This window comes from Periplaneta americana, chromosome 9 (assembly GCF_040183065.1).
Source record: "Periplaneta americana isolate PAMFEO1 chromosome 9, P.americana_PAMFEO1_priV1, whole genome shotgun sequence".
NCBI lineage: Eukaryota > Metazoa > Arthropoda > Insecta > Blattodea > Blattidae > Periplaneta > Periplaneta americana.
The window spans coordinates 122,755,924-122,781,931 of record NC_091125.1 but is presented as its reverse complement, the minus strand read 5'-3'; the positions used below and the strand labels follow the sequence as shown (position 1 = coordinate 122,781,931).

The 26,008-nt window shown below is 34.6% G+C and overlaps 1 protein-coding gene across 3 annotated transcripts in view; it reads left to right on the top strand.

Moving 5' to 3' along the window:
• Positions 1–23,136, top strand: part of ClpX (Caseinolytic protease chaperone subunit) — a 47,478-nt gene extending 24,342 nt beyond the window's left edge. For all 3 annotated transcript variants that reach the window (XM_069835759.1, XM_069835760.1, XM_069835761.1), the window contains exons 7-13: positions 2,729–2,893; positions 8,608–8,708; positions 8,824–8,979; positions 10,011–10,181; positions 12,795–12,923; positions 15,779–15,871; positions 16,288–23,136. In XM_069835759.1, the coding sequence (XP_069691860.1) occupies positions 2,729–2,893; positions 8,608–8,708; positions 8,824–8,979; positions 10,011–10,181; positions 12,795–12,923; positions 15,779–15,871; positions 16,288–16,464 (992 nt within the window). In that variant the 3' untranslated portion in view covers positions 16,465–23,136. The remainder of the gene's footprint in view (positions 1–2,728; positions 2,894–8,607; positions 8,709–8,823; positions 8,980–10,010; positions 10,182–12,794; positions 12,924–15,778; positions 15,872–16,287) is intronic.
• The last annotated feature ends 2,872 nt before the right edge of the window (positions 23,137–26,008 follow it).

The window sequence follows — 26,008 nt, the reverse complement described above, 5'->3', positions numbered from 1 at the left end:
CTCAGAACTCTGGAACCATTTACTGCAGAACATTGAACGGGAGCTCATTTTGAAGCTGACATTTGGTAGGTTATGATAAGAAGTAATCCTTATTTTTATTGTATACAGAGAGCCACATAATCTGATTTTACTTACTTTTAGGCTTTTTGCCCATTTGTAAAAGTGTAAAAAATATTGAGAAAAAACCTTGCATTATTAAGAGGGATTCGGCATTGTTTGCTTAGTGGCTGGCAATAAGTTTCGAGGCTATTAAATAAATTATTTTCACATGCCTAGACTTGAATGGCGCAGTACCGCATGCACTGGCCAAGAGATGAAGATAAGCGAGTGTTGGGCGTCATTTTACTCCTGTGTTTATGAAAACCTGTGATAAAGCTAGCCCAGCTATGCTCTTCTAGACAAAACACGTGTTTATGTCTCCTGGCCTTGCTTGTCTCGGCTAGCTCCCGCCTCAAGGTCAGATGGTTAGTTCATGCGCGTACTATTTATTTTCTTTATTTGATATTTTCAATACTTTCTTATCAACGGTGCACCAGTAAAAAATATGTGTTTATTTGTACTTTCAATGCGGAATCTAACCATATATTTTAAAAATATTTTTTTCGTGGTCAAAGGTGTCTTAATGAAGAAAAATCTAAATTTCTCCATTTCCATAAAAAGTAAGAAAAACTGTTTACATGTCAACATAAACTTTAATTTCTCAGCATCAAATAAACCATGATTTTGATCATTGGGTGAAAGGGTTTCGTAGCCACAACAGTTTAAAGTTGCTAATTTTATGAAAATACGATAAATGAAAATATTTTAAATTTAAACACTATGAAGTTGTGATGCCTCAAACTCTGCACAAAGCATTGTATCATAGTTGTCAACGGACAGAAAAAGTTTCATTGTATTTAAAAATTGCAAGGTCAATTTTCTCTATATTTCGGTCGATTTGAGATGGAATAGCTCGTATGTACTTCGGTACATCATAGTAATATTCTCTGTTGGTGCTTCATAAGAAATGTAATGGATTTAACCATTTTCATTAACTTAAATCTATGTGATAGTGTTGAAGGATATTATTTCTTGTTATACATAATTTTGTTTTGTAAGATATTACCTAAAAGAAATGCGTTTATGTGTAGCTAGGTTTTATTTTTATAATGAATTATTGCTGTAATATGAGTTTAAATAATTTTATTGTCGTCATTCCGGTGAATGTTGCAGTTTTGTGGAACAAATTAACAATGGTAATGGATGCTCCATGGTATATATAATCCTCTGTGTGTTAGTGTTTATATACAGTGAGTTCGTAACTCGGCCAGACCACTAAAACATTCAAATTTGAAAATTGTACTTTCAATAATTGTTCCTTTTAAAATTATTCATGTTTATTTTTTATTTCATCATCCTTAATTAAAAGTTTTCTTGTTTATTTCATCATCCCTAATTAAAACTTTTCTAACACTTGTGTAACTCCGCACTTCGATTATTGTGACGTTTTGTTAAGTGACCTAAGTTCTGAATTGTCAGTCAAGTTACAGCGAGCTCAGAATATGTGCGTCAGATACGTGTGCAACATCCGACGGTGTGATCACATATCACCGTCCTTCGCAAGTCTCTCGTGGTTCCGACTTAAAAAAACGTAGAACTTTACACTCTTTGTCTTTACTCTTTCGAATTCTGCACACTTCAACACCAAATTACCTTTCGTCTCGTTTCTCTTATCTATACTCTAACCACGACGTAAATACCAGATCACTTATCTGTGGCACGCTAAGTATACCTCTTCATAGAACATCTTATTATTCATCATCTTTTACAATATCCACCTCGCGTCAATGGAATTCCTTGTCACAAAGTATTAGGGGCTGCAAGACAATAAACACCTTTAAGAACAGCTTAAAAGATAACCTTATTAGCATTTCACTCCAATCATACTGATTTAAACTATCACTGACTACATTGTTACTTTTTTCTTTAGACATCATCCTGATTGTGCTGTATTTTAATTGTCTCATAATAATCTCTTTCTATTATCTAATATTATTTGAGATATATTAACATTCTATGTATTTTAGTTTAATTCTGCTACACAGTTTATTTCAGTGTTTAATTAATAGTTCATAGTATTTTGTTGTTTAATTTGTAAATAACTTTTGTATACATGTAACTCTCATCTAAATCAAATTGTTGAATTCTTTGTAAGTTCATGCATATGTATATACACTTTTTGCTGGTTGAGTGGAAGAGAAGGCCTTACGGCCTTAACTCTGCCAGCTAAAATAAATCATTATTATTATTATATTATTTAGGTTATGTTATAACGGTCCGGCCGAACTGCGAACACACTATATTTATGGCTTTCGGTTTAGTAAACTCAATCTCAACCTTAACACAATGGTGGAACTGTGATATTACTCCAGTTTTGGAAATATGATGGTGTCAGTGGTGAATTCAGGCATCTTTTAAGTAGCAGGTTCTGCCTTATGTAATTATATTATATAAAAGAATAAAGATATCTTAATCTTAACATTTTTCGTTGCATTCACGGTCTGGTTTGCATCATTTCACCACTGAACAGAATCATTGGGACTGTCTATTTTATCTGCTTCGTGACTTGAAATTTTTTGGTTGTTATGTTTTGACATGTCTAGATTTTTTCTGTTCTTGCTTTGCAGTTTATGCCATATTGTAATAGAAGTCAGGAAATGATTAATTTGAAGTACTTTTTTTTATACAGGAAAAACGTTACTTGCACAAACAATTGCCCAATGCCTGGATGTGCCATTTGCAATCTGTGACTGCACAACATTGACTCAAGCAGGTTATGTGGGTGAAGATATAGAAAGTGTTATTGCTAAGTTACTGCAGGATGCAAACTACAGTGTTGATAGAGCTCAGATGGGTATGTTGACAGAATTTTCATATAATGGAACTGAAAAAATTACATATGAGCTGTCTAAGATAATTCTTTATTAATACAGTTACTTCCAGTATTTAATTTTGATATGGACAGTAAATGGCCAATAAAATTTGCCTGGAGCCTCTCATTCAGAGACTGGGTTGTTTTACATGCAGTAAATAAATTTGACACACTAGCCTCCCAGCTTTACGGCCATCTGAAGGTAAGCATGCTAAGGATTTTTATTGCCATTAAAAATCCGTATCTCTTAACCAGGTTTAAACATTGTAAATACTAGATCAGTGAGAGTAACTGTGAGCATTAAATTTATTTGTACTATGATGCCACAGAATACGAACTCTTTTCTAAAAAAATTCATCATGTTTTAATTTATCATATTGTACGAAACTGTATAATGTTTGTGATGTTCACTTTATATTTCAGAATTCCCGTTTGTATGATCAGACCCAAAACTGTTCTGTACAAGTTCACTATTACAGATTTTACAAAAAAAGAGTTCCTTTTACATTTATCTTCACGTAATTAGAATTGTCAGTTCTTTCAACATTCAGTATTTTATCAGTACTTCTTTTATATAATGGAGGATAGTCTAAAGTAGGGCTGCCATATTTAAAAATTGAAAATCCAGGACATTAAAAAAAAAAGAAACTTGATATGGGCTATGCAGTAGACTCTTGATTTAACGGACTAATAGGGACTAAGGGGTGTCCATTAAATCTGAAAGTCCGTTTAGTTGCGAATTTTTTAAAGGGTAATATTTTGTAATACAACACTGAAATTTTAACACTGCAGTACAGTACAATCTATTACTATTTTAATATGAAACACTATACAGTATTAGGGTCTGATTATAAATACAGTACCAGTACAGTAATAAAAAACACTTTACAGACTGTTTTAGTGATAAAAAATCCCCTTTCTGTTAGTTACTGATGGTCCAAAAGAATATGCAAGCATTTATTGGTAGAAGGTTGCTGTGAACTAGTAGTCTGAATGAAGAAAGCATCGATCTTCAGTTGGTTTCCAATTGGATGCTATTTCTTTATTACTAAAGATCGAAACTGTCTAAAATAATTCAGAAACAGAGATTTTAAAATATATCTGTTAAATCTGAAGTCTGTTGAATCGAGGTCTGTTAAATCGAGGGTCTACTGTATTGTTATAAATGAATGAAAAACATTATTGAGATGTTCTTGTTTCATTTTCATCACTCTGGGTCCATGCGTGGATATACTTCCTGGAATAATGGATTTGTTGCAGTAATTTTTTATGTTTATGTTCTGTATTTACTTTTGTAATCTAATAACAAGATTTACCAACAAAAATGTAATTTTCTTCGTGGCATTATTGTGGTCATCAACTGTAAAATTACCAAGGAATTTAGGGGAAGTCAATATAGTTACATAAAACTAACTTCAAATATGAAACTCTTCAGCAAGAGACTGATGGAATCAAAGAGTAATACCGACAACAATAACCATATCCAGACTTTTGTCCGTGATGTACCAATGAAACATGTTTAATTCAATACGAATCTACATGGTTGAATAGTGATCTTATGTCCAATGTTGCTGCCCTATTGAGCTGTCATACCTATAAATTCATCATCATCATCATCATCATCATCATCATCATCATCATCGTCATCATCATCATCATCCCTCCAATATTAGGCCATGTGGCCTGTTACAGTCTCAGAAGAATTGTCCCTCCAGCGTTTCTTGAGACATCCCAGTGATCTCTTTCCTTGAGAGAGATAACGAAGTATAGCTCTTGGGATTCTGTGTGATGACATCTGTTGTAGATGGCCCATTCAGTTGGTCTGGTAATTTTGTAGCCTATATAGTGGAAAATCGGCTTTAGTTCCGATTTCTCCATTACTTCCTCATTTCGTTTGTGGTCCCATCTTATATGTATATCCTGCTGTATATAGCATAAATCACATCTCAGTAGCTATTATTCTGCTTTCATCCCTTCTTTTTATTGTCCATGCTTCACTACAGTAGCTTAACACTGGCCTTGCAAGGGTTTTATAGATATATATTCTTGTGGTTTTTTGTACTAATGATGGTTTCATGATAATTATTCCCATGGGTTTTGTAAATTTTGTAATTTTGTTTGCTATATCTGCTTTTTCCTCAAATGACAAATTATAACCCAAATATATGAACTCATTTACTCTTTTCAAAATTTCAGCGTCCAAAACTATTTTGCTTGGTACAGGGTATTTTCCACAAAAGGCCAATATGTCTGTTGTATAACACAATACACATCCTGAGAATGAGTCAGTTGTCGGCAACAACTTGCTGCAAGTAGTGCTGAATAAGCACCAATCACCATCTTCATCTGCGGATGAACACAGTTTCTTTTGTTTACATCAGGATCAACATTAGGTCGCCTTTAGTTTAGGGATTAAGTAATGAAAAGAATAATGTGGATTAACCTTGTTATCAGCAGTGTGAAGTCTTGCGAATTCATGATGCAGATAAATATTTAATCAGAGTTTAAAGAAACTGATAACTTACAGTGGAATTTAGATAGAATAAAACTTCGATGAAATACTCTCCAACTCGCAGAACGAAATTTTGAATTGTTTTACAGGAAACACTTTAAACTTAAATTTTAGAATTGAATAATTTAGAAGAAATATAAGTGTTATGTGTTTTTATGCTCCCAAGGGAATTTTTAATGAGTATGAATTTCGAAACCTCCCGTAAAACTGTGCACATTTTACATTATACTTCTTGACACTGTAAATCAGCAAAAATGAATGGATGCATGCAAATCGTATTTAGGTATCTTTACACCACTGAAAAAAAAAAAGTGCAAAGAATATTAATAGAAAACCAGAACGAATATAGACTTTCTACAAGAACTAGGGTAACTAACTTCAGATCACAAAAATGCAGGCGACTTGTCATGGCAAATTTTAGTGCAATTTTTTTGGGGTGTGAAGCCAGGATTCATTGATGGAATGGTTTATATTTACAATATAAAACTATGAATTTAATTGTGATACAAATATGACTTAAGTCACAATATTGAGTAAAATAATGTTTAAAAATATGCATCTTTTTTTAACTTTAACTTTTTTACATTTGTCAACAGGATGCTGAAGAAAAAAAATAACTTTTTAAAAATCATATGTGTAAACAATTACACCAGAGATTACAGGATCACTAAAACAGAATTCTATATTCTATTGATTGATACCTGCTGAACTATCGATTTTAATGTCAGATTGTATCTAAATATATTTGGCAGGTATTATTATTAGATTATATAAAAAAATTAGCTATCATAATTGATAAAGAAAAAATATTGGAGGATTAGAAAGTCAATATGGAAACTGGGAGAATAAAAATAAATTCAAATATGGGAGTTACCAGAAAATATGAGAGAGTTGGTTACAGTCAGAGGCGGCTCCTCAGGGCAGGCAGGGTAGGCTAAGCCTACCTCAACACATTTAGAAAAACCTAAAAGTGGATATTTATTAACTACCCCAACACATTTGGAAAACCTTATATAATTATATACTCTTGTCTAGGTGCTTAGAAATTCTTCAATTAACTATGAATGGGATTTTTTGAGGGTTAGTTGGACGTTGCTTACTACTGGCAGTTCGATTTATGCGACAAGAATACACTGGACAGATCACGATGTGTCAGAAGGTAGGCACAAGCGAAGTTAGCCGACCTTCCACGTAACTTCAAAGCTGGCCCTGGAGTAAGCATTAAAAGAGATCGCTATTCTAAATGCTTTCTTAGCGCATGCGTTCTATGCTTAAGCCAGCGCGCTAAAATTCTGCCTGCCCTAACGAGAACCCACGAGCATTATCGAACACCTACGATTTGCGAAATTTCTGTTTGAAAGTTTCACGAGTTGGAACGTAGATTGTTACGAGTAGTATAACAGTTTTTAAACAGTGTGTTTTAAAAGATGTTTTTTTTAACAGTGTATTTTAGAAAATGTGATTTTTGCAAGTACGTACTGTATATTAATGTTACGTATATTTGGTGATTTATAGTTAATTTAAGTGATAACAATAATATTATATTATGACTGATATAATAAGTAAACTGTTACGTTGTCGTTTTCGCGTCGTAATGACATTGAAAAGAGAAGTATTTTGGACAATGGACGACCCACTCCTGCATTAAGCTGTATTGTTCATAAAGTCAATGCTAAAGGTGCAAGAAAATTTAATCCTTCATGGTATGAAATGGAAATATAAAAATTGGAGGTTTATCTTTCGAACAGGTGGAAAAATTCAAATATCTTGGAGCAACAGTAACAAATATAAATGATACTCGGGAGGAAATTAAACACAGAATAAATATGGGAAATGCCTGTTATTATTCGATTGAGAAGCTTTTGTCATCTAGTCTGCTGTCAAAAAATCTGAAAGTTAGAATTTATAAAACAGTTATATTACCGGTTGTTCTGTATGGTAGTGAAACTTGGACTCTCACTTTGAGAGAGGAACATAGGTTAAGGGTGTTTGAGAATAAGGTGCTTAGGAAAATATTTGGGGCTAAGAAGGATGAAGTTACAGGAGAATGGAGAAAGTTACACAACACAGAACTGCATGCATTGTATTCTTCACCTGACATAATTAGGAACATTAAATCCAGACGTTTGAGATGGGCAGGGCATATAGCACGTATGAGCGAATCCAGTAATGCATATATAGTGTGTTAGTTGGGAGGCCGGAGGAAAAAAGACATTTGGGGAGGTCGAAACGTAGATGGGAGAATAATATTAAAATGGATTTGAGGGAGGTGGGATATGATGATAGAGACTGGATTAACCTTGCACAGTGTAGGGACCGATGGCGGGCTTATGTGAGGGCGGCAATGAACCTGCGGATTCTTTAAAAGCCATTTGTAAGTAAGTAAGTATGGTATGAAACACATAAATGGCTAACAGGAAGTGAAGTTAAAGCTAAGCTGTAGGTGGTCACGTTTGTTATTGTAATCTAAAGAAGGTACTTGGAATCAGATCATATTTGTAACTCGGTAAGTCTAAAGAGACTTGAAAAGAATTTGAATCCAATTTCGGAAATGTTGTCTGAACAACAAGGGTTGCAAGACAACAGTATAACAATAAACTAGAAAAAACCGACAAATTATGAGACGGCTCATTGATGTAACAGTATTGTTATGTAAGCAAGAGTTAAGTTTTCAGGGGGCATGATGAAAGCGAGCTGTCATTGAATCGCGGGAATTACATAAAAATGTTCTGTAAATTTTGCCTACCCTGAACATTTGACTACGAGCCGCCACTGGTTACAGTACAATTTGATCAGTGTTGCCAGTAAGTTTGCAATGACGAAAATTCTGGTGTGGGTGGACAGGACATCTACATTTTAAAATTTATATGCTATATCAGCGATATGCTTCATTTCACCCAAGTATTTGTACGAGTTTTCAGAAATCTGCTCCCCCTAAAACCTGTTGCCTTGTCAAGTGCTTGTTTGCCACCTTCTTAAATACTGTCCTGGATGAATGAATAAGTGAATAAATAATTTACGAATTTTAAAAGCTATAGGTATTGTAAGAGAGATTAATCATAAGGTGATTTGTTTGAACTAAATTTTATTTATTTAAAAGATTTTTATGCCAATTTATGTTAAAAATTAAACTCATTGCATTCAGGGAAATGTGGCTCCTTTTTAAATTTGTAAATTACCGCAGGTATTGTGTTCCTGGATGAAGTTGACAAAATTGGAGCAGTTCCAGGAATTCATCAATTGAGGGATGTAGGAGGTGAGGGTGTACAGCAAGGGATGCTCAAGGTAAATAAAACATCTTATTGCACATAATTTTTTTAGACCAATGACTATTGAATGGTTTTTCGTGTCATTTTCGAGAACTGTTTTTCCATCACTTTATTTGTTGTTTATTTAATAGATGTTGGAGGGAACTATTGTAAACGTGCCAGAGAGAAACTCCCCTCGGAAATTACGTGGAGAAACTGTGCAGGTGGATACAACAAATATATTATTTGTAGCATCCGGAGCGTATACTGGCCTAGACAGGTTAATCAGCCGGAGAAAGAATGAAAAGGTAAATCTGTATTTTGTATTGCTAATAAAGAAAATAGTTGCAAATTTGCATTATTATAATTTAATACTATCTCCTTGTGTTCATTAAATTGTACAGAGTAGCATGATGAAAAATTAACTGGTTACATTTTGTTTGTTTAGTTACTGGACCATTTTGATGATGACAATTATTGTCACATTAGTTTGTTCTTAGTTAATCAAAATTGAAGGAATTGGAAATAACAGAACAAAATATATTCATTCATTCATTTAGTGTTCTGTCTAAGGGCAGGTCTTTCACTGCAAATCCAACTTTCTCCAATCTTTCCTATTTTCTGCCTTCCTCTTTGTTTCCTCATATGATCCATATATCTTAATGTCGTCTATCATCTGATATCTTCTTCTACCCTGAACTCTTCTCTCATTCACCATTCCTTCCAGTGCATTCTTCAGTAGGCAGTTTCTTCCCAGCAGTGACCCAATCAATTCCTTTTCCTCTTCCTTATCAGTTTCAGCATCATTCTTTCTTCACCCACTCTTTCCAACACAGTTTCATTTGTTATTCTGTCTGTCCACTTCACACATTCCATTCTTCTCCATATCCACATTTCAAATGCTTCTATTCGCTTCTCTTCACTTCGTCGTAATGTCCATGTTTCTTCCCCATACAATGCTATATTAAACATATTAATAGAATGGGAAATTCAAAATTACCCAAATAAATTCTAACTTACCAGCACATGGAAAAAGAAGATTGAGAAGACCTAAAAAGATAACATGAGAGCAGAATAGGTCACTTACCCTAATTTCCCTGAAGACAACGATGTTTTCAACTAACATCAGTTGTGGTGGACTATGTATGCTAGTCAAGATTTTACACTTCCTATTTTTATTCACTATGCTTTGATCTTAATTGTTTTTAGCTGATATTTTCTATCATTCTGTCGTAATGTAAGGCTGATAATGGTTTTGTGGCACACATGTTAATGTGAATTTTTCTTTATTATCCAGTGTTCCTGATATACTAACCTTGTATTTGCTATTTTGTTGTAGTACCTTGGTTTCGGTGTACCTGCCAGTGAGTCTCCTGGCAGACGAGCTGCATCATTAGCTGACCAAGCTCACCAGAGTGCAGCAACATCAGCTGAAGAGGATAATGCAGAAAAGGACGCTTATTTAAAACAAGTCGAAGCGAGGGATCTGATAGAATTTGGCATGATTCCTGTAAGTTTGAGACAGCAGTATCCTTTTGATGTCTATGAGCAGAATCGAGAAAAAAAGAAGTTTCTTAACCAAAAATTCATCATCATCGTAATCATCATCGCATAGATTAGACTAGAGACCTATTCTACTTACGAAGCACTCTATATTTATTTAGTTTTTTTCCTTGGACATGTCAGTTTTCTGTTTTTTGTGTAGTTATATTCAAATAACTCTTCAAATATAATATGTGACTTCATTCTTGCAATGGTCTGCTGAGTTAGCTCTGTGGTAGCGTGTCTACCTATCCGGCCCAGGTTCGATTCATGAAAATTTCTACCTAGGGACTAGGAGAGATGGTGATGCATAACTTCTAATCACTAAATTGTGCACCAATATGCCTGGTTAAATCCTAAATCTCTTCACAGTCCATACAAAGAGAAGGCATATGTCACTGTTGATAGTGATTCGTCCATCGAATGGGGACATTAAGCCTGGTGGCTCCTGTAGTGCTATTCAATAGGAGTAGGCTACGTGCTGGTACCAGGTTTTCCCTTCTCCCTTCCTCACCATCATCATTCTCACTCATTTCCTACATTACACTTACACGAACACTTACACTTACCTTAGTACACGACATAACTCACAGCTACACATCATGCATAATGTGGCCTACGGAAGTGGTGTGCAGTTTGAAAATGGGTCACAGTCCTGCCATCTATACGCAATATGCGGAACCCGAATCACGCAAGTGAAGTGGGTGAACATTAGATACATTCATACATACATCATTCTTGCAACGTGTCATTTTTAATTACAGTAAAACCTCGATAAGACGCGCCCGCTTATTACGCTATCCCATGTAATATGCTTTTTTTTGTCTGGTCCCTGCACATTTCATATATAACGCCTTTATAAAATACCCCGTTTGTTGCACTCAAGTCCCGCATAATACACTATTTTTGTGGAATATTTTCGATGTAATTTTCAGCAATGTACTGTAACAGCAATGAAACATCTTGGTCACTGAACTCTCTGGTGCCATTAACCTGAAAAGTATTGGTATTCGACCCTTTACCTGCACATTTAAACCTTCATACTTCATAACTTAGTATACCCCACCCTCTTGTTACGTTCTCTTATTCGACTATTTACCTGTGCGCTTAAAGTCTACATACAGTTACATACCTCACCCTCTTGCTAACCCTCTATCTCAAACAGCATTCCTCACTCGGGCGTAATAAAATTCTGGAAATTTTTGCTGGGCAGTTTGTTGTCCTTTAGTGTATTGAAGTGTCTGTGAATATCATTACAATGATTGTTAAACAAAAAGCGCTTTCTGTGTCGGAAAAATTGGAAATCTTACGAAGTATGATGAGAACAGTATTCTTACTCAGAAACAACACTCTGATGCATTAGGAATCCCATAATCAATATTAAGAATGATAATAAAAAAACCGCGACTCAATTACTACAGTTGCGACATCGTCGGGAAGATATAATCGCAGGAAACTGAAGTGTGGTGAACATGAGGACTTGGAGAACACGCACACAGCAAACAACTATAAATGACTTTTTTTTCCGAAAGAATTAAGTACAGTACATATTGTAAATGTCTTTGACAGTACAGTAATTACATAATGGAGTAATACTATATTACCTTTCATGAATCATGTATTTCAATAAAGAAAAATGCTAATAGATACTGTATATAAGTCAAAATTAATATACCCGCCTAATACACGGTCCTGGTTAATATGCGGTTTACACCCGGTCCCTTGAACAGCGTCTTATCGGAGTTTTACTGTAGTTCTATATTTTGTACTAAGAATCTTTAATTAATTATTTATGAGTAATTTTGCAGATGAAGCATATCATGGTTATTCTGTTTACATTTATGACTTGATTAATATAACCAGAAATTGATCTTGCAACAATTAATTTCATTTCTTTCATTGCTCTAGTATATGTTTATTTACTAACTTCCATATCTCTGAAATGTGTTAGTGAAGAATTATTCATAATTCTGTGAAACTTTACTATTGTTTATTAGGTGAATATCTTGGTGTGCTTAAAAAAAAGAGTACCGGTACACAATAGGGTGTTATTTTACATTTCTCCTTCAAAAGTGTGCTTCAGTGCTGTTGTTTATTAGTTATCAAGTAAGTAATATACTCAAAATCTAATTATAACCCCCCCCCCCAAAACCTCACAATATTTTTTGATAATACGAACTATTTCTTACAAGAACAGAATGAATCTGAATTTTTATGAGATGAAAGTAAAAAAGAAAAACTGTATATTCATCATCTTATACAGTCCAAAGATAAGCATCTATTCTCTTATGGTAACTGGTAATCATTTTTCCTAAGACCTCCTTTTACTTCAAAATCTAGTTTCTTTGTAATTCAAATTTTTTTTAGAAACTTGTTGTCTGCTATTCTCTTCAAATGTGTTGTTCATCGGATTTTATTTTATAAATAAGTAATTTAATATACAGAAATGGATCTAATTTTGAAACTGTAATATCGCCTCATGAATGAGGTTCCACTTTTAGTCGGTACCCTGAATATACAAAAATTATCTTATATTTAATTTACTCAAGATGTTAATTAATGCTGACACATTTTTTTACAGGAATTTGTTGGTAGATTCCCAGTTCTGGTTCCATTCCATTCATTGAACACAGAACTTCTAGTACGAATACTTACTGAACCAAGAAATGCTATGGTTCCACAGTACCAGATGTTATTCAGTATGGATAAAGTAAGTATTCTCTTAAATTTTGTAGTCTGTATTAAAAGAATGCAGAAATCATGATAATTAGTTATGCATTCACACAATAATTAGCGCTGCCCGTATTAGCTTTACACACCTGAACACAGCCATGCCATTTCTATTCACCATGCTAGACATCCTGAGATCCCCATCCTCTGTAGCCTGCTGTATGATCATTGTGAGCCTGGTTTGTTTCTGGTACAGTTTGTGGTAGATAATATTAGGGATTTTTCTTTGTTCATAGAAAGAACATGATCGAGTTGGTATATATCATTATTTTTTCTTGATCTATAACAACTTCTTTTACACAGTAAAACTTGTACTTTATGAACTACTTTATAGCAAAAAAACTCCGTAGGCCTATTTCGAAGCAAACCTTCTGTTCTGCCAAAATTATATACATTTTAATGTATCTTTACTTCTATTAACGAACACGTTTTTGTGTTCATTATAACGAAGCCTCTCTTAAACGAAGTTAGAAAACTCCAGTCAGTTATACTCCCCTCCAATTAGCGAATTCTTGGTAGGACAGGTTATTTTATTTTGCTGTGGCATATTATTTATACATAATAGCCGACAGGCTACTCATACTTATCTGCTTACATGTGCCATTGTTAAAGACTTGGAGGTGCACACTAACACAAAGTTAATTCTTAACAGTACGATACAACTACACTAGCATTATGTTTCATTGTCAATATCTTTGTTTTTTCTGAATTCGTGTTACTGTTACAGTATTTCAGTGTTTTTTCACCGTCTGTGTTGCATATTAATGAAGTTGTAATTTCTTTTAACAGTGTTATAATTGTTATATACGAAAAATAAAATGTGTGTGTACTAAGGAAAATGTCACTGAATGTTACCCCTTTATAAAGAACTCCTTTACAACAAAGTACGTAAAGTTTGGTCCCATCAGTTTCGTTATATGGAGGTTTTATTTTTATCCACGTTAAGAACACTAGGATTTTAGAAGCTTGGTGCTCTGCCAAAGATAGTGAATTTATGCTACTTATTGTTGTTTTCAGTTTCTTTTCCTAGGGACTTAGGGTTCACCAAATAGTTATCCAAGATTTCTGAACCATTTTCGTTTTGGCTCAAGTTCTGGAATAATTTTTAATGTGTTATGGTTTGTCATGTAATGTTATTGGAAATAGAATAGGTAGTAGCCTATACATCCAAAATGTTGTTGTTTTCTAATGCCAGGCATTTGACAGTAAAGACCTCTTGCACTCCAATATTTTTCAAAGATATTGTCATGGTCAGCCACTGAAGCACAGATTTTGAGGTGTTCTGAATCCATTTCTTGATTTGAATTGCACAATGGGGAGTTAGGGGACTGATATATTCCAATTCTATGCAGGTGCTTGGCCAAACAGTCATGGTCTGTTGCCAGTCTAAATGGAGCTACAGACGATTTGCGTGGTAACTCGGGAATTAGCTGTGGATTATGATGCAGAGAGTTCCATTTTTTCCCTTGAGACTGTGTTATCAAATTTTGTTTGTTGAAGCCTAAGTAATGTAGACTTAATAAATCTTTTCACAGAGTAATACGTAGATTTAGTAACAGGTCTGTAAGTAGCAATGCTGCTCTTCTTTGCTAAAAGCATCCGCATTCTTGTTTCCCAGGATTCCACAATGGGATGGTATCCATTGGAATACAATTCTTTTATTGAGTGATATTAATTGAGAGAGCATTTAATTTATTTCTGCTGTTTGAGATGAAGGTGTGTGTTTAGAGACTATTGATAGAATAGCTGCTTTGGAGTCTAACAATATAACTGCATTCCTAAATTTATTGATGTGGCATAGAAGATTCCTGAGACTTTCACTTATTGCAATGATTTCACCATCAAAACTTGTTGTTCCACATCCAAGAGATCTATAAAGTGAGAAGAGACAGCACGTAACACCTGCACCGGCACCTTGTTCTCTGGAGATCAAGGATCCGTCGGTGTATAAATGAAGCCAATTTTGTGGAGGGTACCTAATATTAATTGTCTCTAAAGACAATTGTTTCATTATTTCAGTGTTTACTTCTGATTTCAGTATTTCTTGTGTTAAATTTAGATTATACTCTAATTTAATAGAATTAAAGGGTTTGGTTTAATTTGTAAGTTTTCTTTTAAATTCGGGGTATTGATTTTCTGTTTTAATTCTTGAACCATGGATATGAAACTTTTTTGAGTTTTTAATCTACAGAGAGGACTATATGAATGCCAATTGTTTCCTGGTAATCTGATAAGTTTTCATATTGGATCAGTGCTTTTTCTTCTGTTGTCATTTTGATGCTGTTAATATTAGTGAGGAATCTCATAGAATCTATTGGAGTTGTTTTGATTATAGAAAAAGCTTACAAAATCTTCGGTAGAATTATTCATTACATGTTGAAAAATTAAAAAATATACAAAATTTTGACTGATAGATGCTCCTTCAAATAAATGTCAGCTTTCATAAATGAGGATCTTGTATGAAATGCGTCTTTGTTATGGTAAAAGAAAATAACACTTTTTCACTAGACAAGAATGTCTTTCAGAGCTCTGGTTTGAAGAGGGAAAAGAAAGTAGATGTGCGCAGAGGCCCCTTCCCAATTTATCAGTTAATAATGTTCTGCTCCAAACAAGCAGTCGACAGTTGTGAAATGGCCTCGAAGTTTATAATGAAACGTAAGATAAAAAAAAATGCATCTGCCTTGAATAATTTCAGTTCCATTGTATAATTTTAAAATAAAAATCAGTAAGATGCACCTGGCTGGAATAATTTTAGTTTCACTGTACTTTTATAAAAATGATTATGATGCATCTATTTATGTTGCTGAAGTTCATCCCGTGCTCTCTTTTTATCAGGTTGATCTAACATTCTCACCAGAAGCATTGTTGGGTATTGCACGACTTGCTATGGAAAGAAAGACTGGTGCTCGTGGTTTACGAGCTATTATGGTAAGTTGCTTTCAAGATGTCATTTGTGCCAGTACATAGAGCATACCCTCAGATGGAATTCACAATGTATCGAATACAAGCCTACCCTGCAGAAGTCTCTCTAGTTAATCTTTTCTAATATCCTCGCTTCAAAGAACGTATGTATTTTTGAGTTTAATGTTGTTGTCTATGTTTATGTCCGAAGAATTCATTACAACATACAAGGTGTCCCAGGAGGAATGTAAAATACTTGAGGATAATGTAGTTGTAATATTTTAAATGTTGCAACTAATCCTTGAAGCTTCATGGAGATCTTGCTTCTAAATATTGAGATCCACAAAAGAGAATAACTTCGATCTTGACTTGTGAGCATTAGATACACATACACACAGTAATCTCATTAAACTGACTGAATTTTATAAATGTTTGTTTTGCAGGAAACTTTACTTCTTGATCCTATGTTTGAAATCCCTGGCTCAGATGTAATGAGTGTTCATATCACAGAAGATGTTGTAAATGGAACGAGTACTCCTGTTTATATTCGGGGGAAACCAGTGTCACAAGATGAGGAAGAACAGACAATTGAAGTGCAAGCACGTGCTAAAGCTAAGTAGCAGACATTTCCATGATCTTTGATGAAGATATCGATTATTTCTGAAGGACGGTCTCATACTAAAAGCCACTGTTTAAATTTTAAATCATCATTACAGTTCAGACTTTTAAATGCGTAATGTTAAGAGACAACTGAATGGAAAAATAAACTTGTAATTATACTTTTAAAATCTTGTAACTGATTTATGAGTACAAAACATTTTAGAATTATATAGTGTACAGTTACATTATGAGTGCACTAGTTTGTTTATTCAAGAGGCTGGATAGACGGAATTTTTATTTCTCTAGAAGCAGCCAGAATGAAGTGTAACTTGATATCATATGCACATTTTTTTCTGAAAGATTTCATAATGATCATTTTGGATGAAGTCTGAACAATACAAAGAAATTTAAACCTTATATTTCCATCTTATCTTCATTTTGCACAATTATGATGCTTAAAGTTTGTTCCTTAAGGTGTTATATTTGACTGCCTAAATAAACTATTGTCGTCGTAAGTCACCAATAATTTATAAATATTGTGTGTTTCTGGAATTTGTAATGTTCATTTGAATATGAAATTCAATGACCAATTGCACTATGTTGTAAATGATAATTTACAGGGTTGTTAAGAAATAATGATCTATTTCAAGAATCTAATGCTCAAAAACAAAGTAAATATATTATTGAAATAGTCTATGTTTAACTAAAACACTCTTTACATTTTTACACGATCTTTAAATTTTCATTGTTCAATTTGTAGTATAGCAAACATTAAGCTGATCTGTGTATTCAGTTATGAGCATATCTCAGTTGGCGTATGAACTGACAGAATGTCTAAATATGAGGCAGTCAGAGGTGATCACGTGATATTTTTCCTTTCTTTTCCATACTTCAGCCTTGGGTATACCTTAGCATATTGACTCATTGCTCTTGCTCTCAGATTACACATATTTTTGACATTGTTATACATGTTAGAAATACTTCGAAGGTTCTGTTGTCTTCTGTTCAAAACAAAGCTCTATGGTCCATATTTTTTACTGTTGAACATACAGTCTTAGAAAAAAATTTTGTCGCACAGATACTTTATAAGTTCCAGAAAGGAGGCAGTGTGCATGATCAGGCATACAGCGAAACAAAACTAATTTTATTACATCAACTAGTCCTTCTTTTGCGAACCAGGTCGCTTGTCCTCTGATCATGCGCACTGCCTCTTTCTGGGACTTTTAAAGTATCAATGCGACAAAACTTTTTTCTAAGACTGTACAGTTACAGGATTTGTTCATTGACAATACAGTGACTGATGCCATTTTCTAAAGTTTCTTGGGAATGACTACAGGTTACAAGTACAGACTGATTATTTAGTCCTGACAGCTCAGCGACACGAAAGAGGGAAAGTAATAGGAGGAGTGGGGAGAGTTCCGGAATAGAGTTAAGGGCGAGTGGTTGGTAAAGGAATGCAGTACAGCTTAATTGTACTGGAAACATATCGCTCTACCGCACGCATGACATCTGATCACTCCGAAGGCAAGCAAGTGAATAAGCCAAACACCCCTTGGCATAACTAAATGGACTCACCTGACCCAGGCGCAGATCACTGGCGACTGTCAGGACTAAATAATCCTACTGTAAGTGGTCCACTACTACACTGGCATTTAGATGACTGTAGCTTCTTAAATGAGAGCATTTCTGGTACAGATGCCGAATTTTGTTGATTGGTGGCCTTGAATATTCGTATATGGAAGGGAGTCAATAACAAATGCATGAACAACAGAAGAACAATGGGAATAAGGTCACCAGATTGTGCTAAGTTTTCCCTGTATTGTTACGATTTTCTGTTATTATTACAACTTATCATTTTTCATCTCCATAAATTAAGACCACCATGGTGGCTCAATGCTAGCACATTGGGCTTTTAAATCAATGCCAGGGGCCCAGGTTCAAATCCTAGTTGATTCATCCCGAATTTATAACTTTTGTTGAGCGAGCCTGTGGTCAAGACAACACAAGAGTTTTCTGTGGGTATTCCAGTTCCAGTTCCCCTGTGACGTCCCAACAATTCTCCCTTATTGTCATTATTCATTATGAGTGTAATGTGGATCCACTACCTGGTGGTACACTCAGGATAGTCTCTGATGAGCTAAATGTTTATGCTTCTCAGCTTGTGAGCATGCTTGTAGAGTCAGAGTGAATAACAGCAAGTTAAGAGCCCTTTTGGAAAAAGAAAATTTCTATAAATTAACTTTCTTATAGTTTTCTGAACTTCAAGCTGAACTTGACTAAGCTATATGCTAAATTGTGTCTAGATTTCTTTAAATTTATGAAGGAAGACATCAAATCATTAACATAAGCTAAATTATAAAACTATTAATACTTGTTTGCATTGTGTGTGTGTGTGTTTTTTTTTCACATTCATTCCTCATATATTCAAGAATGACACTCTTGCTAAGGATGAATTGAACGACCTCCCAGATTTCCTGATTTGACCCACTTGGGGTTATATGAAGGACACTATTTGTCATTTTCTTACCACACTGGCGTGAAGACTTACAATAAGAACATGATAAGCTGCTGAAACTTTGAGACCTGAACAACCTTTGTTGTAATGTTAAATATGCTGGGTTCAGTAGAGTGAGCATTGAAAAATGTGTCAACAGTATAGTTTTTTAGTTGGTTATGTAACGACGCTGTATCAACTATTGGATTATTTAGTGTCGATGGAATTGGTGGTAGCAAAATGAGTCTGAGGATTCGCCATAGATTACCTGACATTCACCTTACAGCTGGGGAAAACCTCGGAAAAAGCCCAAGTGGGAATCGAACCCTCGCCTGAGTGCAGCTCCTGATCAGAAGGCAAGCGCTTCTGCGAACTGAGCTACGCCAGTGGATTCAGCAATGTAAAAACATTCAGGGTAATTCGTAGACATTCTTAGCGCGGGCTTCCAGTGGATGATCAGCAAACTAACGTTTTTCGTATTCATAAACCAGTGTTAGGGATATAATATGATATGATATGAATCCTGTACAAGTAATCAGTCGATAGCCGAGGCTAGTTTAGCACACACGTAGCGCGGGCTAGTGAAATGTCTATGCATAGCACCCTTAGTGTTTCATAGTTAAAGCCCATTTATTTTATTTTTATACCTTTGGTTCTTGAGCATTAGAACCTTTAAACAGCCCTGTAATATTTCAAAGCAATATAAGGAATACTTTTGAAAGTAACACTACACTTCCACTATAAACGTCTATTTTAAAAGATTCTTTCTCAGTAATTTTTCACTTCTACAATAAAACTCGATTCAGATGTATTAATTTATTCCCATACAAATATAAGATAAACTGATATTTTAATAAAGGAAGATATTTTCAATATTAGTGGTTATTTCATACAGACCTGATTGACATTGTTCAGACTTCCTGCATTGTTATTCATACTTGGAAACTGCTTGTTGGGAAAAGGCATTGCAGCAGTGAAGGTAAAAGTTTTGCTTTGCTCAGTCATTTATATTAAAATCTGGTAATATTTCTGGTAGAATGCAGGATTATGCAACTGTAAGTTTTACTCATCAGACTCTGCCTTTATTTAAAAGTGGATGTAAGAATTTTATTTCAGGTTTGACATTGTTTTGCTATTAACAATTTATTTTCGAAGAAAGAAAGAATATTGGAAGAATATATTAGTGTCTGTGATATTTCTTATTACTAGAGATAAGAATGTGATCTTATTACATGTGAATATGACTAAAATAAAACTTCTATTTTGTTACTTTCCCTGATCCTAAAATAGACATATGGTATATTCTGAATATTGAAAGAAAAATTTGTGAGACTACGCTTAACCTAGGTGCAAAATTCCTTTTACTTTTGTTTACAATCCTGTTGAAATCCCTTTCTTTTGAACTGAATAAATACATTTCTGTGAAGGACGGTGAGAAAGTAATGCCGTAATATATTTTCCATATTTATTTAACAGAGAAAAAAAAAATGCAAATTACACAGGATAAAGGCATAACATGTTTTTATGAGTAATTTTTCATTGTAGTCATTGTCCTTTTCTTTTGTTCTTTTCCACTTAAATGATGGCGTGATGCCAATACAGTACAATTCGGAATTTTTCTTCTTTAGTCACTGCAGCATGGCAGTTTTTGGAGCGTCACCATCCTCAATGTGATGTCCGCAAATAGTATCCTTCAAGAGATCAAAGAGATGGAAGTCTGATGGTGCAAAATTGAGACTGTAGATTGAATGTGGCAGGACAATCCATCCAGTTCTTGCAATGCTCTCCTTAGTCCATGCTGTTGTGTGTGATTTGACATCGTGTAGAAAGAGTACATTTCATGGGTTTTCATTAAATGAATTTGATGGAATCCAAGCCTTCGGAATGTCCAGCATTTTGATGTAGCGATCAGAATTTTATTGCCCTCTTTCCAAGAAATCAGAAATCCATGCCCTTCTCGTCCCAGAAATCAAAGTTACAAGCATTCCTTCCAATTGCACAGTTACGCATTACTTCATCTTTGGTAATATGTGGGGCTGCTCACTTCATGGTGGTCTTGTAGGCCTTCCTTACAACTTCCGCCCTTGCCTTCGATTCCGTGTCTTTCCTCACCAGCTTCAGATTACTTGCAACATATGTCTTCCTCTAAATCTTCTAAAGATTCGTTCCTTCATCTGTTTCTACGTCTTCTTTCTTCAGGTTTACCAGTATATATCTTATTGACTGGCTTGTCATCTACATGCCTTGGTCATTGTAACCTACTTCTCTTAATTCCTATCATGAGGTCTGAAGTGCATACAATTCTGTATTTAGAATAATTCTTCTCGGGTTCTAAGCCAGGTGAGTTGGAGATTTGCTTCCAAGCTTTCAACAGCTAGCTCTGCCATCTTCTTCAGTACTTTTCTTAATTCCTATCATGAGGTCTGAAGTGCATACAATTCTGTATTTAGAATAACTCTTCTCGGGTTCTCAGCCAGGTGAGTTGGAGATTTGCTTCCAAGCTTTCGACGGCTAGCTCTGCCATCTGAGAACCCGAGAAGAGTTACTCTACATCAAACGCCGGGAAAGCCTCAAGTCATACAAATTCTGTATTTGTTATAATTCTCCATTATCTTGAACAGCTCCAAACATTCTACCTACCATCTGTGAAACTTTTCTTGATCCTTCTTTTAGCAGGATGAGGGAGTCGGAAGGGAAAAATGCAGTCAACACCTTATAAAAATGCAAGTATAAACATTTTTCTCACTAAGAAAGAGTGTATAATGTTTGAAGTCTGTTTAAAATGAAATAGCTATGTAAAAAAATATGGTATACAAATGAAAACATAAGGTACAGTAGTGGCAAAAAAAACCGGACCGATCCTTGTAGCTGATTTCAGAGTCACAGATTCAAATTTTGCTAGTCACAAAACACATCCATCTTGTATAATTAATTGTAACAATGAAATTTATTGCATTTGTTCGATTCTTAACGTCTTTTGTTTCCTTCAGTGCCTCAAACTTACAGACGAAAAAACTTTGAGAGTTTTATTTTCATCTGGCATCATTATTACATTTCTACCTCTATTCGGCAAAGATAACTGCGTATTTTTACATTAAAAGCAGTACATACCTCTGGCTTCACTATCCATGTTGAAATTGCCACAGTTTGACACAATACACAACACAGGATTATTTTATATCAGCTACAAGGGTCGGTCCAGTTTTTTTTTTTTTTTTGCTACTACTGTACAAATTCCCACGCACAGACACACAAGTCCACTAAATGAAAAAAAAAATACGAGTTTCTAAAAGACCAGATTTTCGAGTGGCCCAGATCTGGCAATATATATATATTAATTTTATTCATTGACAAGTGCAATAATGGGGGGGGGAGGAAATTATAATTCAAGTGAAATTTCATTAACATTATACGCAACATTTGAGGACTTCGTGTTTTGAGGTATATGTGGATGATGAATTGTAATTGAAAATCTTTCCTAACACTCTTTAATCCCGTCCATGAATAAAAACTAATAAATTTGGGCAAACACTTTTATTATGACATATGTGGATTTCACTAGCATTTTAATGCCTGTCATATAATGTTTAATTTTTGCACCAAGAGGTTCATCATAATAGTGAAAAATTGCATTTGAGACTTAGGTATGTTCTGTTCTTATCAAAGCTCGTATTTGCCTATGTCACTGTAAAGTACGTAAAATGCAATTTTATTTATCCATAACTGTATCTAAACTGGTCTTTATTTCACCGTCCTTAGCAACCTAAACTGTGGCTTTATTCACAGTAGTGAATTAAAATTTTTTAAATTACACTCTCCATACAACCAACACATTAGCAAAATAAAATCCATACATTCATCCATTCATAACTTCTTCACAAATGACACATTACAAAGAAAAGGTATACAATTTAAAATTAAATTTAGATACTAGTAATGGATAAAATATTGTATAGCATACGAGAGTAAACAGATTTTATGCGCTTGTGGAAATTATCAACCTCGGCTTCATCTTGGGCACTAAACTTTCCACCTGCAGATAAAATCTAATTTTACTCTCTTGTACTATAAATTACTATTTATCAATTATATAAAAAAATTAATGTATAAAAAAGTTGTAGGTAATCGAAATGATTTAAATAACAAATTATTGTTAGAAATATTGGGTATATTTATTAAATAATACACAATTGAAGTATGTATAACGGTTTTATTCTCTATGGCTGTGAATTGTGATCTGTGGAGTTGTATGTTATGGTTACCAAAGAACTGGAAAGAGCTGAGACATGAACTTAAATTGTAACAGAAAAGCAAATTATATCGTAACTTAGGTCAGGAGATTGCAGTGTTTTGATCGAGTTATCCTTGTACGTATATTTGACATAATCCCGAAGTATTTCTTGTTTTATTTAACATCCAAAAATTAACTTCCTTTACAGTACATCCCTACAATTTACAGAACAGACTTCACCACTCTTAGCCAGTAGCGGCTGGTGGTCAAAATAATGAGTGTGCTACAATTTCTATATCGGCCTACTGTAAAGGCCTACACTTATGTATTTATCTTAATTTGGAGTCTCGTCTAGTGATGAAATATGAAGTCCATACGACGTTCTTCCGTACTGCAGAACTTGTCATTTGGTGTTAAACCCCTCCATCTTGGACATCATACACTTTTCTATTGACAGTATTGCAAGAGCAGTGAGACGATCCTGGGACATAGTGTTCCTTAAAAACGTTTTTACGCGGTTTCAAGGAAGAAAAACATATTTCTGGCTCAGCAGTGGTCATTGGTGTTGTAACCAAAATATTTAACAACTTCGATACTTCACAGAATGGATCCTGTAAATTGTTGGATACTATGTATTGTGACAATTGAACAGCCATCTATATTTCGGAAGTCAGGTTTTCCGTATAGAAATCCAACTTGTATCTGGAACACTCTTTTGTTCAGTATAGTATAGCTGTTCACAGCAACTTTAACTGGTAGATGGCAGCAGCAGTCGGACACTTGAATTACCAAATGCATTGTACATAGTTCCGAATTCTTCCACAAACAAGCATTCTTTCGTTGCGCTTTACTTTTGCAATCTCCAAGCTGTGTTGTGCTGAAGCTGACTACAGCACTTTCCCGCGTAAAAATAGCCAATCAGAGCAGTGATTTCAGCTTCGCACATGCGCATAACTGTCTACATTTTTCATGTGGAGCTTTGAGTAGCACAACGAACCCCCTGAGGCACCGAAGAAGGCACGAAGACTAAACACTTTATAACGCGTCATGAACATAACCACGGGAAATTGTCAAATGACAGATCAAATACTATGGTGGTATTACAAATACATTATTTGAGCCAAAATTATCATTGTGCTGTAGCACTGTAGCACATAAGGACGGGCCGCCCCTGCTCTTAGCTTGTTTTCAAGATTTGTGTATGTAAGACAGCGTAGTTGAGAGGGGAGAGAGAGAAAGAGAGAAAATTTGCATGAAATACTGTAAAAGTTGTATTAATGCTGTAAAATGTAACCTGCTCAGATTTTCTAACTTCTGTTGAGATAACTTTCTTTTTATATCAGTCACAGCTTATTTGTTAATCTGGTCTTCAATTGGTACTACGTCTGTAAAAGAATAAATTGATCCATTCTTTCACTAGCCATTCTTTTTCTTTTAGACTCTACAACTTTATTTGCTGAACGTTTTGGCCTTCTCTACAATTTTCCGCCATTCTTTCCTATCTTGTATTATGTACCCTCAAATTTTTAATCAGCCACCGACATAGCTCAGTCAGCTAAGGTGCTTGCCTGCCTTTCCGGAATTGTGCTTGGGTGCAGATTCGATTCCCGCTTGGGCTGATTACTTGGTTGGGTTTTTCCCCAACCATAAGGCAAATGTCAGGCTTTGGCGAATCCTCAGCCTCATCTCGCTATCATCAATCCTATCAATGCTAAATAACCTCGTAGTTGATACAGCGTCATTAAATAACCAAGTAAAAAAATTTAATCTTCATTTCTTTCAGGTCATTCATTATATCATACTCCCATCTGATTTTTGGTCTTCCTTGTGCTCTTGTTCGTATAGGTTTCCATTTAAATATTTCCTTGACTAATCTTTGATCTGACATTCTGATTATATGGCCGTTTCACTGACCATAAAACATAGTTATATTGCTTATACAGGATGTAACTGAATGATTTTTTCAAAATTTGGGGATGTGGAGGGTGATATGGTGAAGATTTTTACCAGGAACCCATGACCAGAAATGAGAATTGGAGTATCTACAGCTCTCATTTCTGGTCATGAGTTCCTTGGTGAAAATCTTCACCATATCACTCGAGTGTGGCATAAATAGTAATCAAAGTATTTCCACTGTCCATCTTTAATTCAATTTCTGATTATTATACGTGACTGCATGGGCTGTGATTTTTCTTTCGTCGTCTAAACCATTTAGCTTCTATGTTTATATCATCACACCAGAATGACCAGAGTTCATTCCTCTTCTGGGTTTGGATAGCGAACATTACTTTGATGGAACCCTCTCACTCACTGGAGTCAAACTCTATTCCATTTGTGTCTCTGACCTGCGAGTGGCATATCATTGCAATGTCTCTCTCGAAACCAAAACGAAAGTTTCAAGTAGGATGGGAGGACGCATTTTTTTGCTGCCAATATGATGTGAATATTAAATGTATGATTTGTTCACAAGTATTACGAGGAAAATGGTTGTATAAAATAAAACGGTATTATACTACATATCACTCATGAAACATTAAAAGGTTAAGTGTTATCATCATCATCATCATCATCTCTGTACATCGATCCTTTTTCAGCATATGTACGAATAATGTGGTTAGATTTTCAATTTAAACTCACAGATTTACAATGTGATGTTAAATGAAAATTAGATGTAAGGACTTGACAAATGTTGAACTTTTCAAATCTTTGCCAAAAAATAAATATCCGAAGCATCGTTCTTTCGCTTCCTTTGTTGAAGCCATGTTTGCTACAACTTACATTTGTGAAAAATTATTTTCAACAATGAAAATAGTAAAAACCAAATTTAGATCACGACTGA